We start from the raw sequence: 20232 nt of genomic DNA, 5'->3' as shown, positions 1-20232 counted from the left end.
ATGAAACAGCCTCAGTTTTTCATTACTATTTATTAGTGTTGTTTAGTTTGCGACTGCAACAAAATACATTTTAGGTGTTTCTTATTTACTGCAACGTAAAACTTTCAAAAGCAAATTTCTTCACCAGGTCACAGTAAACAACTGTTGTGTGTAATACAACACATACTTGAGTTCTTTCTGGTGCTTCAGTTGACACACAAATGGAAGCTTTTCCCAGCTGTTTTGCGCTGAGATGTGCAGTGTGAGCGAGTTGGTGCAGAGATGCAGGTGCGTTCTGTCAGCCGGAGGTTGTGGTGAAGAGCAAGGCTGCACCTCCGTCTTTTTTCAGCACAGAGAACGATCTGCAGGATGCTCTGTGACCACATCCTCTCCTCTGCTGTTGCTCTCTGCTCCTCTGCACAGTTTCAAGCCCCACTCTGTCTTCTCCCCAGCACCAGCTTTGACCTTCTTTCGTACACAGAGGAGAACGTTGATCTCCTGTTGTTATGTAGTAGACTCACACTCTTAACGTTTACTGTCTTTCTGACAGTGTTTGAACTTTAAGGAAGAATTTCTGTGTTCACGAGGAGCATTCAAACTGTAACGCACTGCTCATGTTTGTGGAAAAACAATATATGACTCAAATAAAGCCACTTTAATACGCTCAAATGGTTTCACAACGAGAAAAAAAATTACATTTTAGTCAGTGGAATTTCATTTAGCAATTAAATTTACTGGCAAAACTTGAGTCACCATTTGGAAAAACTTGTTATGACTGAAATGAATCTGCTTGTGAAGTTTTCCTGAGCTGAGATGTTTCAACATAAGCAGGTGGAAAGTAGTTGGTTTCTCAGAAAACAGGCTGGTTGGTGAGCTGCTAAATATACCTCACACTATCAATTCAGTGTAGGATGAGATATGAGAACAATGAGGAGGCTGGGGGGGGGGCACCTAACTGCATATCAGCAACAATTTGGAGCAACTGACAGATATCGTAATTTATCTGTCTGATCCTTTCTTATTCAAATTAACCACAGTGTATGAATGATGTCTGATAGGAAGGTTGATGTCCATTTCTGTTTTACATACATACTGAACGTAAATAAAGTTTCCTGCTAGAAGATGCCATGAGAATCGTTATCGGGACAAACTACAAAACTCAGTAGGGCACTCAAAACAAACTTTTGAAGATGAATGACAGAACATGTTTGTCAAGATCCGTGGAAATACTTTTATTGAGAAGACAATTCAGCACACAAGCATTGGTCCACCACGAATAAACACATAGAATTATGAAGTGTCTTTAAAAAGGAAATGCCAGTTATAGCTTTAAAAAATCGTAACAAGAATAAGCACAGAACTGTTCATCTGCAGAATTTGAATGGTTCATTCATACACAAGTGCAAATGCAATGTAACGTACAGCTTTACGGAAATATAACCACTATCTTTTCAACTTTATTTACGGAAAGCACGATAATCCGTCTCCCACAGTTCATTTGCCTCAGCTCCACTCTCAGTCTTTCCCCTTTCCAGTTAAACCCTGAAACAGACAAAGGACACAATGTCTTATCGTCATGAGCTCTTTTCATTACCTGTTCATTGAAGGAATAAAATACACGGGAGCAGTTTTTATATCAAGGGCAGTCAATCAAAAGTGTTGGGTTTGACAAACCTGAAGTTTCCACACCAAAAACGTTACAAAGGCTCCATAGATGATGCTCTTGATGATAAAAACAGCGTAGGAGAGTTTGGCGCCCTGTGTAATCTTCAGATATCTCTCTGCAGAAGGTTCACACATTCGGACGAGTTACACGATTCAAAGAGGAAACATCCAGTTCACTTTGTCCAGACAGTTTATGTAAGCAGCTACTCTTGGTTTATATACAGTATATGAGCTTATGAATTCCAAGATGAACACACTAAACCTTTTTTGGTGATAACCTTGGTAGAATTAATGCACTGAGGTGTATAGAACCAAAGATTAATATATTTACCTCTTGTCATGGGGACATCTTCAGCTGATAGAAAAATAAGAGATGAATTAGACAAGAACAGATGATTGTTAACATGTATATTCAGGAGCAAACAGATCAGGTCTAGGTTATTTCGGAGTTCCAAATGAACATACCTTCACCATAAATGACATCTGAAAAAAGCCGCGTTTCGTTCCCAGTAAAGAAGCTGACAGTGCACGTGAAATTATTCTGGGGATTGAACCAATCTTCGGCAGAGACCCTCAACCTGCTGGTGATACTGTAGAAGCTGGCAGCCTTTAGGGCAGCGTTGTCAGTTGCCACACCTTTGGAGACATTCTTCCCATTAATCTGCCAGAACACACTGATATGGTCAGGGTAGAATTTACTGGCCACGCAAAGTATGGTCTTCTTCCTTTCATTGTCCTTCTGGTTTCGACACTCCTTTGATGAAGGTCGAAAAACTTTCACGGTTGGGTCGGTCTTTTCCGTGTTGTCTGCAAGGACGAAGGAAATAAATCCCTAAATTAAAGCTGCCTGTAGATCGATAGGACAACAAACCCACATCCAATACACAACTCTAAAGTACATGTGACTTAGGAGTTGATAGCAGAATTTAGACATGAACATTGGGCTCAAAAGACACGAGAACTTTTTCACACTGAACATTAACATCAAATACAACATGGTCATTACAGGTTACACAACTCACACTGAATTTAATCAGAGAAATGTGTGTTTTAATGAAGCTATTGCAATAATCTTACCAAGAACTGTTAGCCTGGTTCCCTCTCCAAAATAAGCAGGGTAACCGCCAGAGCACAGCACTCACTCACATGTAAAAAACTGACAAAGACCTAGAATACAGGTGCTGAGTGAACCTCCAACTACCTCTAACTTATTTTATCGCATTTGTGAGTTCCAAGCCAGTCCATACAGAGTGAAATCACTATCTCATATGTATCTCACGTATGAACTCATTATGTAATTTAAATACACTTTTTCTCCTCAATTTTTGATGCAAGGGAAGACATCCTCTGAATGCCAACTTTTACAGCTTTAAAATATTTAAATAACTATAACAGTAAGTCTGGTGTCTGAACTTAACAAAGCCTGTTAGCCATAGATTAATGGTATGTATTTAGGTTAAAAATTTTACATTTTCTTTTGCAGTTTTGACTTTAAATCTGCACAGCAACACAGGCCAGCTCCAAAACAACCCTATTTTTTTTCTACAGCCCTAAACCTAACTCAACAATAATTTTTGCACAGTTAGGTTAAAATAGCTCAGAAAACAAAAATTTATGTGTATGATTTTCATAATTTTCTTACCCAACACAGTCAGTTTGGTGCCACTGCCAAAGTAAGCTGGTTCATAGTTGCTCACACTGATACAAGGCTACAGAAAAAACTGCTCAAGCATTCAGCACCGAAAGCCGTGGCCTATCTTTGTGCTAATTTTTCAGAAAAACTAAAAACCTTTTTGCACACAAATGTGTAAAAATGAGACACATTCATAACAAATAAAATTAGATGCTAATGGCATTAAACTTTTGATTTAAGTTCCATTTAAGAGGAGAAGATTAAAAAAACAACAACCCTCAGCTCTTACATGGTAGATATCAAACCAACTGCTTTGCAAATATATCCTATGTAATATTATATCAGTATTGTTTATTGTAACTTTTAATTATTTTCATTCTTACCTAAAACGGTGAGTTTAGTTCCAGCTCCAAAGTAAGCCTCTGCCTGGTAACTCACAGTATTTGACAGAGCTGATGAGAACTCGCTGTGACAGTAATACTCTGGGCGTAGAGCCAGATGTTTTATTGCCACACTACTTTTACTGGAGAAAATAGGCAACGGTCTTTTCTACTGGCATAAACCTTCACCATAACTTCGTTTGCACTTTTGAAAGAGACAATACTTTGTTCAGTAGCATCAAATAAAAGGTCCTAAAGTGTATTTTTAATACGGAGCATTTGTTTATATTACAAGCTAAGAATCATTCTCTGAGAGATTATTTTTGCAGGTTTTCTTACCTATAACAGTGAGTTTGGTTCCAGCTCCAAAGTAAGCTTCTGTGTTAGAGCACAGAGACTTTCGACGGTACCAAAACCTCTTCCTAGTGCCTCTCTTTATCTGTCCCACTTTGAAATTATTCCAACTGTTTCATTCTTTGACATGTGAAAAACTTCCACTTTGATACTTTGAGACAAATCATCCCAGACTTATTTTTAATATTTAAACACCTAGTCACATTTTCTGTGGTTATTTTATGATTATTTATTCTGGTAGTGGGTATAAATATTAGTGTTGAGGAGGTGTTTGAGCCTTAGAGTATCTTTACATTATCAAAAGCATCTTAACAAAACTATACCTTAACAATATTTAATGAATTTTACAATGTTTTCTTACCTAAAACAGTTAACTTTGTTCCTCCACCAAAGTAAGCTTCATATCCAGAGTCACAGTGAACTTCATCAGTGCTCAAAACAGCCCAAGATGCTGCTTTTACTTTGTTAAACCAGACTGCATTACAGTCTGGTTTTTACAAGTTTTGCGTAAGATTCTTGCCAGACAACAGAGCTGCTTGGTTTTAGGTGGATTAATGAGAAGAAAGTTTGGCGTCTTACTTACCAAGAACAGTCAGTTTTGTTCCCTGGCCGAAATAAGGTTCGTACTGACACAGTGTTCAAGCTTAAGAACAAAAAGCTCGGAGCTGAGCTTAAACTATGGAGAGCTTGAATACAGTAAGTTTGTCAAAGAACCACTTTAGAATGTTTTTCACATTTGTTCTGATTTCTTACCATAGACCTTATCATAGACTGTATGTATTATGTATGTTTCTTACCTAAAACAGTTAACTTTGTTCCTCCACCAAAGTAAACTTCAGCTCCACCAGAGTCACAGTGAACTTGATCAGTGCTCAAAACAGCCCAAGATGCTGCTTTTACTTTGTTAATGTACTTTTTGGTTGCTTTTAAATTAAGTTTATTGTCTTAAATGTCACTTTTCTTTAAACCCAAAACATTTGCTACACCACGGTCTGTCTCTTTTTTTTCTTTTTTTTTTTTCTTCCCCAAACGACAGCCCTGCTTTAACTTGTTTTACTTCTTTTAGAGCTGAAATTCATGAGAAGACTATTTGATGTTTTACTTACCAAGAACAGTCAGTTTTGTTCCCTGGCCAAAATAGGCTTCGTAATTGACACAGTGTTTAAGTGTAACATCAAAAAGCTCGGAGCTGAGCTTAAATTATAAAGACCCAAGTTCATCGGGATCCTTAATGCACCACTTCAATCACAAAGCTTATTACATTTGTTCCATTTTAATACCCCTGACTTACCTAGAACAGTCAGTTTTGTTCCTTTTCCAAAGTAGACTTCATTGACATTGTCACGGTGCAAGAATGCTGACATGAAACTCATGTCTTTCTCTACCAGAATTATCTTTGGAAAGTTTTTACTAATACTTCTGTTTACACTAAGACTCTAAAGCAAAGTGACATTTACAAAAGTACAGTAATAAATGGAAATATTTACCTAAAACCGTCAGTTTGGTTCCTTGGCCAAAGTAAGCAGGGTCTGTGTATGTCACAGTGTTCTCTCTTCAGCTCAATATTTCAGCTTTTTCATCACAACAGTTTTTTTTCTTCCCTTTCATACCAGCATTTCTATTTTTTTAAGTTTGTTGCAGTCAACTGAAGTTGGGAGAGCTCCGACTTACCCAAAACAGTGAGTTTTGTTCCCTTTCCGAAGAAAACTTCATTTCCAGTGTCACACTGACGGTCTCCTCTACCAAAACGTCTCAAAACTTTCCATAGTTAGCATATTGAGACACAGTCTAATAATCCAGAGCATGAAGAAGGTTTAAACATGCAGGATGAGCTTCATAATGTCCAATGGTTTTTTGTGTGTGTCAAGTTGAGTAAACGAAGAATCCAAATGCTCTTAACATGATTTAAAAGTCATTTCTCAAACTTTTGTCCAGCATATTTTCTGCATATAAATTGACTTTTCAGTGTCAGTGTCCTGCCATCCTACACACCCTCAGAATATTGATGTTTTCTGATCTACCACGCTTCCCAAGTTGCATGTAGCCGTCTACACAATGGGTGTGAATGGGAGGAGGTTTTTGTACGGCGGCTCTATAGGATTGTATCACCGTGTCCCCCCTGTCCCCACAGTGAAAAAGCATCACACAAAAACCTGAAGTCTTTTTCGTTCTCTCCTCTCTCCTTCCCCCACCCAGCTTCGCCATATCTCAGCCGCCATCTCTCTCTGTGAGAGCAGCTGCACAGGTCGGGCTGACTGACGGCTGAACGGGCTCAAATCTGACTGCTGCTATTTCTGTTTCAGCTAAGAAAAGAAGCAGGACCGAAGGGAAGGAAAAGAGAAACTGGTTTATGTTTGGGTTTTGTTTTTGTTTTTTTGTAGTTACTCAGAGGAAGTGACATCTCTGCTGGTCACACCTCCTTATCCACCCAGTTATAGAAGGAAGAACATTCACTGACTAATTTGACTGATACTGTAGGCAATCCTTAAATTGCTCCGTTTGTCTGCTAATTTGGAGCTCTCAACTGGACACAGCATGAAATTTCCCTTTAGTGAGTAAAAATGGCAAAAACCAATTAAAACTTAACCCACAGACAGTTATTACCTGTCTCTGCAGACCCCCTCAGCTGTATGAAGCTTTTTAGCGTCTTTAAGCTAATTTTTTTTTTTTGTTTACGGCTGAAACTTTAATATTGTGGTCTGTCTCTGCACTCTTGGGTAGCTCTTTTTGGCGAAAGTCCCCTGATAATCTCACTTTGCACTACCTTCCCAGCACTAAACAGAAGACAGTTTCCACCCAGCTTGTGAGCATAGTGGAGCTGAAGACCCAGATATTTCTCTTCGGAGCTGGTAGAGACCAAAAATAGAGCTAAAAGAATGTGAAAATTGGACTCAAATTCACCAGGTGTCCAGAGGCACAATGCCAATTGAATGCTAATGCTGCTCTGTGTCTGCTGGATGGGTAGATAATCAACACTTTTGCAATTTCAACTTTACATGGTGCCAATATGTCAGTGTTGTGTTTACAGCTTGTTCTGTTGCCCCCATGTGGCCATAAAAAACTGACAATACAGGTTTAACAACGAATAAAATCTATATAATGACATGATAGTTGGCATAACAAGTTTTTAAGTTGTGTTGCAACAATATTAACTAATGATGACATAACTGATGAGAGGAAGAATCTTATAATCAGTTATTACACTATTGTGTAATTTAAGTTCTGATGTATATATGCGTCATTGCATCACTAGATTTTTTTAATACGGCTTTGATCTATTTTTTTGAAAAAGGAGTTTTATTACATCTTATTGCATCATCTGTCAATTAGTATATTATCAGAACATAAAGACGGTATATGCATGCCATATTTGAACAATATCTAACTATAAATGAAGAAATCTCTGTCTGTCTTTCTGTCTGTCCTTTGATTTTTCTTGATGACCGCCCATCTGATGGACTTCAAACTCCATGTGCATTGAGGACCCAAAGAAGTTCAGTGTTGACTGTGACTTCTTTGGATGGGCAGTTCCTCGACAAACAAAAAAAGAGAAACATTCAACAACAGTCAGTTAGAGCTGGAGCAACTCATCCACGTAACTGTCGTCATTAATTAGGACAAAGTTGCCTGTTCCCAGTCAAGCATGGATTCCCCGGAAAACAAGCTGCAGCTACAAAACCTTAGACGGTATCATCTAAAGTGTGGGAGTATTTTAGACAGAGACCCAAGCTCTGCAAATTGGAAATGGCTTATCACTGCAGTACACCAGCTATGCACGGTCACTTGGGGCAAAATCATTCTGGAGCACCTTGTTTAAGACGCCGCGGCAGCAAGACAGCACCGTTTTGTTTACTTTATATCTCCACCCAAACATGATTTATTAGGATTATTAACTGCTGGAACAAGTGATTTATTCACCGCAGTTGTAATGGAATGTTACGTAATGTTACACAATACGTCATCTAACGTTGTATATTTTCCATTTCCTTTAACTGCCATATGAGTGAGAAAATGGCCTAAACTAAAGTTACAGACTGTTGTAACAGACGGTCAATCATTTCAGATATTTTCCTTACTGAAGCAAAAATACATTTGCCAGTGATTTTCTGTACTGCATATTACTCCAGTGATGAAATAAATCTGTGTCACACCCATTTTAAGTTTTAAGTCAAGTTCTTCAGTAAAAAATAGTGATTCTCCAGGTCAGGGAAAGGGTTACTATGACACAGTGATTAAATTAATCTACACTCACCTGCCAGTTTATTAGGTACACCTAGATAAAACTGTCTTACTAATATTTTGTCAACCTTATTTCATATAAATGGGACGGACAAAATATTAGGAACACCTCTCAGTATAACCCAGTACAGTTCAACAGCACCACAACTTACAACCTCCAAAATGACCATTAAAATAAATCAACACCTTTTTCAGACAGATTCAATAAGAACTGAACATTATAATCCTTGTGAAAGGAAGATTTATTGCAGGCCTCATGTATTATACTGCATTAATTTTTATGTAGGTGTACCTAATAAATTGGCAAGTAAGTGTATGTGTCACAGCAGTCCTTTTGAATTTGTGGTCCACTGTTTTCTGTTCAGGTATATGACGAATACGGTCTATTATTATTATTATTATTATTATTATTATTATTATTATCATCATAACACAGCAGCGACGTGGAAACGGGAAGATGATGATTATATGATTGAATTATAAATGAGATACCTAGTGGCTGCTGAAATTTACAAAGCTTCTGTTAAGTAAAGCTGTTACATTTTAGGAGTGTTCCCACTTAAGAAAAATATCGTCGGCTGTTTTACCTGAAGACAATGAATTCATAATTTGGGTCATGACAAGTGTCTTCAAACATAAAATGATCGCCCATTAAACTTTTCAGTACTAGGTTAGTTTATTCCACCGTCAGCTTATATCTAAATATGTTTCCTCCAAATTTTATGAAAATATTTGATTTTTTGTTTAACTAAATAATACCTGATCTAAGGACAAGTTTTGCACATGAACATTGATCTTAAATGCTATGGCATGTGGCATTAGTCTGTTCACTGTATAATCTTATATATCTTTTCCTGATATAAAAAAAAAATCTTAACAACATCTCACTCTGTCAATATTATCAGTATTATATTATGGCAGTAAAATGTCCCCTTTTCCTACTTAATGCAGGTAGCTGCATAAAGATCAATGTGTGGACCTATGTCACATTTACTGTTTTACATACATACCACCATATTCACAGCACTATGAATACTAACTATGTAGCTCACTTATGATTTGACTTTCCAACTCTTTTCATGCAGTACTGACCTAACTTTGTAACTACCACACCTAAATGTATCTCACATAAGCCCTGTAGAAGTCAGTGTATGCTATCCTCTTAAATTTGATATACTTTCATCTTGTCAGGTTGCACACATACAATTAAATAATATAAGAAAGTGCAAAGTTGAGGACAGAGTGACACAGTTGAGACACTGTATAGGACAATAATGTTGCATCAACCTTGCCATGTTTTCACCTGCCCCCTTATCTGAACTGATCAGCTTTGTGGTGTTGCAGAAACATCACTGAACTGTGGAAAGGCCGTTCTTGTACCCTCCAATGACAAAGTGGAGTTCATCCAGTTTTCTGCTTTTAGTTCATATTCTATTTGTAATTTCTCATGTCGCATTGGTGCTGCAACTGATGGATATTTTCATTATCGATTTAATCTGCTGATTTTCTCAATGATATTGTTAATTGTTTGGTCTATAAAATGCCAGAATATTGTTTAAAAAAAAAAAAAAAAGCCCATTATACTCTCTTAAAGGCCAATATAACATAATTTGATTGCTAACTTTTTCCATAAGGTAAAGAAACCAGTTAATAATAATCAGGCTTTCTGAACCATTGTGCTCTACTAGAGGCACAGTAATACACAGCTGAGTCTCCAGCCTCGACATGGTGTATCTGCAGAGAGGAGTTAAGCACTGCAGGCCGGGACATGGTGTACTTGGATTCGTTGAAGGGAGCTTCAGTGCTCCATACATCTTTACCCATAGAATATGTTACTAGCTGCATTTTCCCACTGCTTCGTTGTCTGTACCAGCACATCCAGAAATATTGATCATCATCTTGTTCACACCGCAGAGTTACAGCTGTGTCTCCGTCACGGCTAAATACAAATGGAGGCTGGTGAATTTTTACACAAAAGGAGAAATCTGGAAAACATGAAAACACGGAAACAAGTAAACAAACAATAATAGGAGCAAGAAAATCTTTGATGAAAAAACGTTTTTCTTTCAACTCAATTTAAATGTTCTTACTGGAGAAGGTTAGAACTGCAACCAAGAAGATGTTCATTGTCACTGATAATCCAGTTATCCAGAGCAAAAGAAATCAGAGCTGTCTAGCAATCTTCATTGACAATAGTAACTCTGTTGTCTTCTCTCAGACTGCAGGTGTAACTTACTGTACTGCTACAACCAAAAACTCTGAAATAAGCTCCGATCCTCCCCTTGTCCGTTTTTGTTTTACCAGGAACTCTTTGCCCTCATTCATATTGTTTCATCGGTTCATACAGGTTTCTCTGTACAGCTGCAGTCTCCTAGGGGTCACTGAGCAGCAATAGCAGTTATTCAGTTCCTTGCTCAAGAGCACTGTGCCAACAGTTTTTAGGGGTCATTGTTGCTTCTTCAGCGGATCCGACTGTTCAGCGTGAAACAAATTGTCGGATTGCTGCAGCACATGGACAAAAGCTTCTCAGATTGGTACATTTTACCAACTAACCAGCAGATTTCTGTTTTTTTTTTTAAATTATTTTAATTATAATTAAACCAAACTCTGAGTCATACACATAAAAGAGGTATGACAGCAAAGTATTTTAACCAGCTTTGTGATGAGCCTTGCATTAGTTGGGCATCAATTATACATGAGTTAGTTTACATAGTATAAAGTGGTATCTGCACACACAACTGTTGTTATATTGTGTCCTTCATCATAGTTATGGAAAAGGACCATGATCAAACACTCTGTTAGGTGTGGTGTAGTGTAGCATAGTATACACTAACCAAGCACTTTATTAAGGAATGCCTGTGCACCTGCTTATTGGTATAGTTATCCAATCAGCCAATCATGTGGCACCAGTGCATAAAATCATGCTGATACAGGTCAGGTTCACATCAAACATCAGAATGGGGGAAAAATGGGATCCCAGTGACTTGAAATACTCTAACCACCCCCCCCCCCGTGAGGGGCTGGTTTCTAAAAGTAAAACTGCTGATCTCCTTGGACTTTCACGCACTCCAATCCTGTGGAGAGGAACTGAGATCTGAGGCTGCAGTAGGCACAGGTTCACCAAAACTGACCGGTTTTAGACTAGAACAAGGTAGCCTGGTCTGAAGAATTTGGATTTCTGCCGAGGCACACAGATGGTAGGTCAGAGTATGGCGTAAACAGCATGAATCCATGGACCCCACTTGCCTTGTGTCAACAATCCATGTTGGTTGAGACGTGGAATGTTTTCTTGACACACCTTAATTGGTATAATGGGCCCAATCATGGTTTGAATGCCACAGCCAGTATTGTCGCTGACCATGTGCAGCCTTTTATGGCCACAATTTACCATCTTCTAATGGCTACGTCCAGCATGATAATGCTCCGTGTCGCAAAAGTCGTCTAAAAGTGGTTTCATGAACATGACAATAGGTTCAGTGAACCTCAGTGGCTTCCCCAGTCAACAGATATGGATCCAATAGAACACCTTTGGGGTGTGGTAGAATGGGAGACTGGCAGCATGAGTGTGCAACTGACAGATCTTCAGAAATGATTTGATGCAATCACGTCAACGTGGAACAGAATCTTAAAGGAGTTTCCAACATCGTGTGGAATCAACGCCACAATGAACTGAGACTGATTTTAGAGCAAAGTTAGGCCCTACCCAGTATCAGTATGGTGATCCTAATAAATTGCTTGGTGTGTGCAGTGTAGTTATACTACAGTAGTGTATAGTATAGTATATTTGGTATTTGAACTCAGTGGCCACTTTATTAGGTCCACCTGTGCAATCTATTGCAATCCAATAGAACTGTTCCACTATAAAGACTTATTTTATTATACCTTTTAAAATTCTATTTTTTTTTTTTTTTTTTTTTTAACACTGGCATAAGGATGTCAATCCAGTTATACAGTATATTGTCTATATTTAATGAATACTAACTAAAAGCCCTTTATTGGCCCAGTATGTCTTAACCTACTTTCAGCACAAAACTTTCATTATCGTATAAAAACCAAACAAGCCACAACTCCTTCCTGCCTGCATATCATCAGTTACAGGCAGGCTTGTTATTTGTGTGACTGTCTGGTCTGTGTGCATCACTGTGACTGGCAGCACAGTAGTAGGTGCTGCTGTCATTCAGGTGCAGCTGAGGAATTTGAAGAGAGAAGTTGTTTTTGGATGTATCGATAGATGACCGGAAGCGCCCCGCAGTTTCGGCATACTCTTTGATGAGAAACTCAATTGGAGCGCCAAAGTGCCTTTGTCGGTACCACAACATGGTGTAGCTGGCCATGCTGAGCCCTGGACCCATGCTGCACTCCAGCATAACTGTGACTCCCGGGTGAGACATCTGATCTCCAGACTGCAGAATTACAACAGCGAGACCTGCAGCACATGACGAACAATGTTACCTTGTGTCTGTGTTTGATGTACAGAACTGTAAATTTAACACAAATATGTGATATGCAAATGTGAGACATGACCTTTCGAGCACTGTTTGGACAGTACAACCATTTTGAAACAAAACATAAAACCCACCTGAGTATAAAAGAAGTGACAGACAAAGGACGGTGTTGATCATGTTAGTGATGAGCTTTCCTCCAGCTGAATGAAGCACAGTCACTCATCACTCCTATTCAGCGAAGCATGAGGTCACATGATTATACAATTGGAACCTAAGGCTGACTGTAATTCTCATTCGCTGTGTACGAAATGAAACTTTGAAGCACATGAAAGATTAATTTCTCTCTCTTTGGTAAGGACTGAAGCCGCCAGTACTAATGCTGCAAATGTCATATAGCGATCAGTTATTTCCCCCAAAATTTGTATATCTGTCATAGTTGAAAAGTGCTTGAAAGAACATCTACGCAATCATGCAGCAGTAAATTCTACACTGAATCTCAGAGTAATGGGTTTTTAAGGGGTTATGCCCCTCACTCATTTAGTGGTGAAATAAACTGGGGCATATAAATGTATATTTAAATCAAGAATACATTTACCAAAAGTATTAGACCATCAAAAGTATAATTCTGTTAAACACTATAACGGGATAATATAGTTATTACAGTATTATCCTGTAAGGGATGTAACATAAGACATAATTACATTCTTCTTATCCTTCCATGATGTTGAATTATTAACCAATGTAATTAAATCATCATTAGTTAAAAATATGAAACCGTTCTTGTGATGTCATAATTTTCGGTTAATTTAATACAATGCCAAAAACTGATTTGACGTACTTTATTTATTTATTATGTTATATATATATATATATAATGTGTGTGTGTGTGTGTGTGTGTGTGTGTGTGTGTGTGTGTGTGTGTGTGTGTGTATATGTGTGTGTGTGTGTGTGTGTATATGTGTGTGTGTGTGTGTGTGTATATGTGTGTGTATATGTGTGTGTGTGTATGTGTGTGTGTGTGTGTGTGTGTGTGTGTGTGTGTGTGTGTGTATATATGTGTGTGTGTGTGTGTGTGTGTATATGTATATGTGTGTGTGTGTGTGTGTGTGTGTGTATATATGTGTGTGTGTGTGTGTGTGTGTATATGTGTGTGTGTGTGTGTGTGTGTGTGTATATATGTGTGTGTGTGTGTGTGTGTATATGTGTGTATATATGTGTGTGTGTGTGTGTGTGTGTGTGTGTGTATATATATATGTGTGTGTGTGTGTATATATATGTGTGTATATGTATATGTATATATACATATCATTTTATTTAATGTTAAAACAATTAGTAAATCAATCTACTGGTTGAACAACAATAAATTAATCAACAAATGTTGATCATTGAGTAATCAATAAAGTCCTTCTTGAAGCGAAACACTGAGCCTTTACTATTTTCAGTAACTCAAATGTGAAGGTTTTTCTGCTTTTCTCGGTTTTCTGTCATTCTGAATTTTATATCTTTGTTGTCCGGGCAATACAAGCAATTTAAAGAGAGCACCTTGGGCTTTTCTGACATTTTGTAGTTTAATGACCTGATCAAAAAGAACTTACAGATTAGTAGACAATGAAAATAGTAGCAGCTCTCTACTAAACCAAAATTCTATAGTAAAATGTTTTTAATGTAACAAATGTAGCTGAAACGATCTGTCACTTGAAGTCCAAAAAAGCTTGAGTTTTCCTTTCCTGCTGTAGCAGGTTGGGACACTTCTCGAAGACTTTACTCCTCTCTGAGATGCTGAAAGTTAGTGTTTTTCTTCACCACGGAAAGCCTTTCTTTCTTCTGCCAGCATGTAGGGCTGCAACTACAGTCATTTTCATCAGCGATTGATCTGATGATTCCTCTCTGGATTAATTGTTCGGTCAATAAAATGTAAGAAAATAATGAAGAATACCCATAAGAATTTGCTAAAGCCCAAGTTAAATTCTCCAAATAGCTTGCTTTCTCCAATAAACAGTGTGTAATCTGTATTGTATCCTTTTGTTAATTTTGTTTTGTGTGTTTACTGAGACAAATTACTTTAGAGTCATCACTTCACCGTGTTACTGGCAGTGCAGAAATACACAGCTGAGTCTGATAGATTCACACTGCGAATGATCAGAGCTCCTGTTTGGATGTCTTTTCTTGTAATCTCAAACTGTCGAACTGCTTCTCATATTTGGGGTCACCGGCAGTGTTGCTGTACCCATTCATCAAACCTCTCTGCTGGTACCAGAGCATTAAATAAAGGCTGTTATCATCGTGACTGCATTTAATTTCTACCCTGGCTGTTTCGTTGACTATTCTTGGATGGGACGGCTGAAACGTCACACTCTCTGTTTGATCTGTGGGAAAAACAGATTGAAAAAAGCAGGTGATACAGAAGCCATGATGCGAAAACAATTGTATAATTGCCGTAAAAAACCAAAAAAGGAACAACACGATTAAATAGCTGTTTTTTGTGGCTAATTTCATTACATGGAAGCAGGATGAGAAGAAATCCAATCACAGCAGCAGAAACTCTCCAGGTTTGTGCTGCTGCAGGAAAAACGCAACTTACTGCAGTGAGAGTCTGTTTAAAGAGAGATGTTGCCTCTTCTGTCAGTGTCTCATGTGCAGGAAAAAGATCATTTTGGGAGCTTTCATATCCATATCCAATAAGGGTCCTAGACAGACTGTCCTTTCTTTGCTGATACCAGAGCGTAATTATCATAATGGCTGCAGTTAATCTTGACCTCAGTTGCCCTCCTTCACTATCTGGGGATGAGATCGGTGAAATGTTACAGCATTCACCTGACCTGTGGAGAAAGCAGCAGCAGCAGACAAGAAGTCAATACATTGTCTTTTAAATGAGCAAGTTAAACATAACTTGTGATGAGTTTCGTGTAATTCAGGATGAAATTTGAGATCTTACATGAAAACCAGATGAAGGGAGAGCCAAATGTTTGCATAGGTGAAGACATTGTGAAGCACCGATGTCAGACAAAAAGTGTTGACTTTGGAAAAATAAGGCTCCGGGTGAAGAGGGAGGGAGTTGTGTCTGTCAGTTAATTCATCACCTCCGTTTCTTGACAAAAGCTTCATGCCATGTGCTGTGTCTCCACCTATCGGTTGAATCTAATTTGTAATTTGTAATTTGCACGACTGCGGGCAGTCTCTCGTCAGAAAAGGACAAACATGGAATATTCTTATGTGTTGAAACAAATGAACAATCATATATTCTCCTCAATTTTAGACGGCAGTTTATTCCTTATTCACTTTTTCTTCCTTCCTAACTTCCATTAATGTAAGTGAAATGACGTGCAGTAAAAGTCACCGATATCCTCTTCTCTACAGTGTGGTTGAGCTCCTTCTTTCACGTTCCTTCTTTCATCCTTGATGTGGGTCAGGTGTCAGAAAAAAGCCTCTCTGCTGCATGTTTTTGTCACAGACCTCCGCTCTGCCACAGCACTGGGTAGACTGGCGGCGCACAGATAAACAGCCTCATCTTTCCTCTGAACGCTGTGAATTTTAAGAGAATACTGCTTCTCATTCAATTTCACTGACTCAAAACCAGATTTGAATCCTTGCTCAAATTTTGCACTGCCAGCTACTACATAAACTACTAACTGAATATCTTTTCCTCCTAGCTGTCTGTACCAGTACAGATATTGATAGTCAGTGTCATTCTGGTAACAGTGCATTTCTGCCGAGCCATTGGGATGCCTGGAGATATAGCGGGGCCACTGAGTGATCAAGACGGACCGAGAAATACCTGAAACACAAAACAGAAAAACTATTACCAGCACGATTAACAGACTGTAACTGTACTAAATCACTTTAATATTAGCTATATTTTTAAAATGCTTTTATGGTGAAGTCAAAGGTTCAGTTCAGGGGCTACAATTTATTAAAATGTAGGAATATTTTTATCCCAAATTAAATGAGAAAAAGTTGCGTATGTGTGTGTTTTTATCTTTACAGATATTTACTTTACCTGCAGCCCAGAGTGTAAAGAAAGTCAAGGTGGTGATGCCTGGGATCATCTTGACTTTGGAGGAGGAAATAAAGTGACTGAAAATACAATGAGCCGAGACTTCATATCTGAAGGGAGGATATGACATCAGAATCTCCACAGTGTTAAATAGACCAAAGAGAAGGCCATTAGCACTGGGGAGTCATGGGACAGGTTGTGATTGCAGTCTTGAGGTGCACAGCAATGTATATCAGCATTTTGTCTATTTGGAGATTTATTTTATGCCTTGTTTGTCTTCTCATAGAACGGAGGCAGCTGAAATATGCTGCTGTGTGGGGAAAAAAAATGTTTGGGTCTCAAAAAACAAATGTCACTACTTCTTTGTCAAGCAGTTTTTAGGTTGGATGCAGGTGCATACTTGATACTATTGGCCGCCAGCTTTTTGTAAAGGACCCAGAGGAGTTGAAACACTGTGGTAACTGGTTGGACAGAAGTACTCTGCAGTGTCGGCTGGGTTTATGTCGAAGATGACAAGCTGGACTTTGCCCTTTGAATGGCCTGTTATATTGAAATGTACATCAAAGTTCTTCTCCTCAAGGTCTGGTTTTTCATAATGAAGCAGTCCGATGAGGTCCATGGTCCTTTGGCCCCCCGCTGCTGACCTGTACCGTTAAGAGCGTGTAGGGTTAGTTGTTGTCTCCACGGTGACATTCAAGACAGGCCTCTTCTTGTTCAGGTTTTAATTAGGTTTCATACAAAGCAGATCAGACAGCTCTCTGACTCATCTGAGAGAATCTGTTTAACATAAAACACGTTAAAACATTACTTTGACAGTGAAGTAACTCAATATACCCTTGTGACTTTATCTTTAGAGTAGAGAGAGCTCAACAGGGAGAGGTAACATTAATGTTTGGCTGTGGGGGTTATGCATTATTTAAAAAATGTGCATAACATCCAGTTAAAATTCTGCTGATCTCTAGAACCCCTTTTCTCAAACCGCTCTGAAATTATGAAATTATTAAAAGGAAACTTTCACTTTAATCACTTCATTTTCCATTAAAGTTACATTTTGTAAATATATAATCATTACTTTTCTCATCATTGTCTTGATTATTTTCTTTTACTTTTAAATTTACACAGTAAAATAAATCCAAAAAAACATCCTAATGGAGTAACTGATTTAGTGAAGACTGTGTCACATGGTTTCCTGTGGTTTTCTGTTGGTGTGCTGTTATCTGCGACATCATTCTGGAGGTTTTTGTGTGACAGAGTCGCTGTCTTTATTACTGTGCATACTTGCCGCTCCAAAATATTCTCCACTGTCTTCAGGGTGTCTCGGGTTCAGGATGTGCAGATAGGCTGTTTTCTCTCCATCTCCACTCACATTGAAAAGGTGTTCAAATGGACTCTCGACCTTAGGAACTTTATACCTCACATAGCCAATCAGCTTAAGGGAATTGTCTCCTGCTGAGCGCTGATACCAGAGAATCGTGTCATAGCTCTGGATTTTATGAGTGAAGCTCAGGTTGAGCTTAGCATTTGGTTCCCATAAAAGGTCAGTTGGAGTCTGAAACACTTGTTTTTCTTTACTGAGGTAAACTCCTGTAAAGAGATGACAAAACAATGTTAAGTTGTTGCTGTCATTTCTTGCTACTAGTGGATAGAACCCCACTGTGTATTTGAATTAAGTTACTGGGAAAGCAGCAGTAAGAAATAAGCAGTCAGTGAAAGTGGATGTAAATATTACACCTCAGTTCCTCCACTTAAAAAGACTTTTGAAATTTAATTTGCAAAATTAAATGGAAAAGTGGCTTATTGAATGAATGATACCTTTAATCCAGAACACAGTGATGATGGATATGATGAGACGAGATGGCGTCATGTTGAATATGAAGAACCAACTAGAGTCTCTGCTGTGCTTTGTGGATCAGGAGGAGGGGCAGGAAGTGATGTAGATAAATCAGAGCCTAAGTTGACACTAAAAACTATTTCATTTAGTCTGCCTGCCTTTCAGGCAGACTAAATGAAATAAAGTTTTCTGAAATAAAGTTTCTAGGGAAAGGCAGGAAAACTCTGCCTTTCTTTTTCTGTTAAATTACGTTAGTTACACTCAGGAGTAATTATAGAGTCTAATTGCACTAGGGAATTAGACCATTGCACAAACAAAATGTAACTTTATTTGGTCTTTGCTTCATTTTGGATACTACATAAATTAAAATCCATATAGATTGACCTCTCAGAAACACTCAAGTACAGTGAATGCTGTATGTATGTGTGTACATACATCACACACACACACACACACACACACACACACACACACACACACACACACACACACACACACACATATATATATATATATATATATATATATATATATATATATATATATATATATATATATATATATATATATATATATATATATATATGACATAGCCACAATTTTCAGAATTTTGCCTCTACACCACCACAATGGATTTGAAATGAAGCCATCAAGATGTGATTGAAGTGTAGACTTTCAGCTTGAATTCAAGGGGTTCAACAAAAATATCACAATTGTTTAGGAATCACAGCCATTTTTATACATAGTTCCCCATTTTCAGATGCTCAAAAGTAATGCTCATGCCATAACACTGCCTCCACTGTTTTTGACAGATGATTTGGTATGCTTTGGATCACAAGTCATTCCTTTACTTCTCTTTCCATAGTTCTGGTGCAAGTTAATCTTGGTTTCATCCGTCCAAAGAATCTGGTTCCAGAACTGGGCAGGCTTTTTTTTTAGATGTTTTTCTGGCAAAGTCCTATCTGGCCATTTGTTTTCTTGAGTGTTACCAGTGGTTTGCACCTTGTTGTAAACCCTCTGTATTTACATTCATGAAGTGGTCACTTGATTGTATGTGACAATGATACACCTGCCTCCTCGAGAGTGGTCTTCACCTGGGTAGATAGGAAAGAATTCTGCAATTATCCACTTTAGTTCTCTTCCGTGGTCTTCCAGGTTTTTTGGTGTCGCTGAGTTCACCAGTGCATTCCTTCTTTTTAAGAATGTATCAAATTGTTGATTTGGTCACTCATAAAGTTTCTTCCATCTGTCTAATAGGTTTATTTTGTATTTTCAGCCTAATGATGGCCTCCCACATTTGCATCGACGCGTCTTTGGACAGCATATTGAGAGTTCCCACGAACAAATGCAAATTCAATACCTGGAATCAACTTCAGACCTTTTCTCTGATTAATTTGTCGTGAAATAACGAGGAAACAGGCCACACGTGGTCGTGAAACTGATCCAGTCAACTGCCCAATTACTCTTGAACCTCTGAAAATGAGGGACTATGTATAAAAATGACTGTAATACCTAAGCGGTTAATGTGATGTGATATTTTTGTTAAACCCCTTGAATTCAAGCTGAAAGTCTACACTAAATCCATTGTGGTGGTATACAGAGGCAAAATTCTGAAAATTGTGAAAACTGGTAACTTTTTTTTTTTTAATGTTGTGGCTGATCGGTGTACTGCCGAAAGCTGAAATTTTGTTGATGACTGACTGGTTACCTTG

General features: G+C 38.2%; 1 protein-coding gene across 1 annotated transcript; it reads right to left on the bottom strand.

The window, feature by feature from the left end:
* Window positions 1-1190: 1190 nt before the first annotated feature.
* LOC120795118 (M1-specific T cell receptor beta chain) lies at window positions 1191-16779 on the bottom strand. Its single transcript, XM_040136673.1, has 8 exons — window positions 16693-16779; window positions 16168-16470; window positions 12703-12709; window positions 3661-3710; window positions 2110-2451; window positions 1976-1999; window positions 1654-1760; window positions 1191-1521 (listed from the first exon to the last, which is right to left on the bottom strand). The coding sequence occupies exons 1-8, from the start codon at window positions 16739-16741 to the stop codon at window positions 1495-1497; spliced, it is 909 nt and encodes a 302-aa protein (XP_039992607.1). The 5' UTR covers window positions 16742-16779; the 3' UTR covers window positions 1191-1494.
* Between the last annotated feature and the right edge of the window lie 3453 nt (window positions 16780-20232).

This window comes from Xiphias gladius, chromosome 10 (assembly GCF_016859285.1).
Source record: "Xiphias gladius isolate SHS-SW01 ecotype Sanya breed wild chromosome 10, ASM1685928v1, whole genome shotgun sequence".
Taxonomy (NCBI): Eukaryota; Metazoa; Chordata; class Actinopteri; order Istiophoriformes; family Xiphiidae; genus Xiphias; species Xiphias gladius.
The sequence above is the reverse complement of the archived record's forward strand: the minus strand, read 5'-3'. Positions and strand labels throughout refer to the sequence as shown.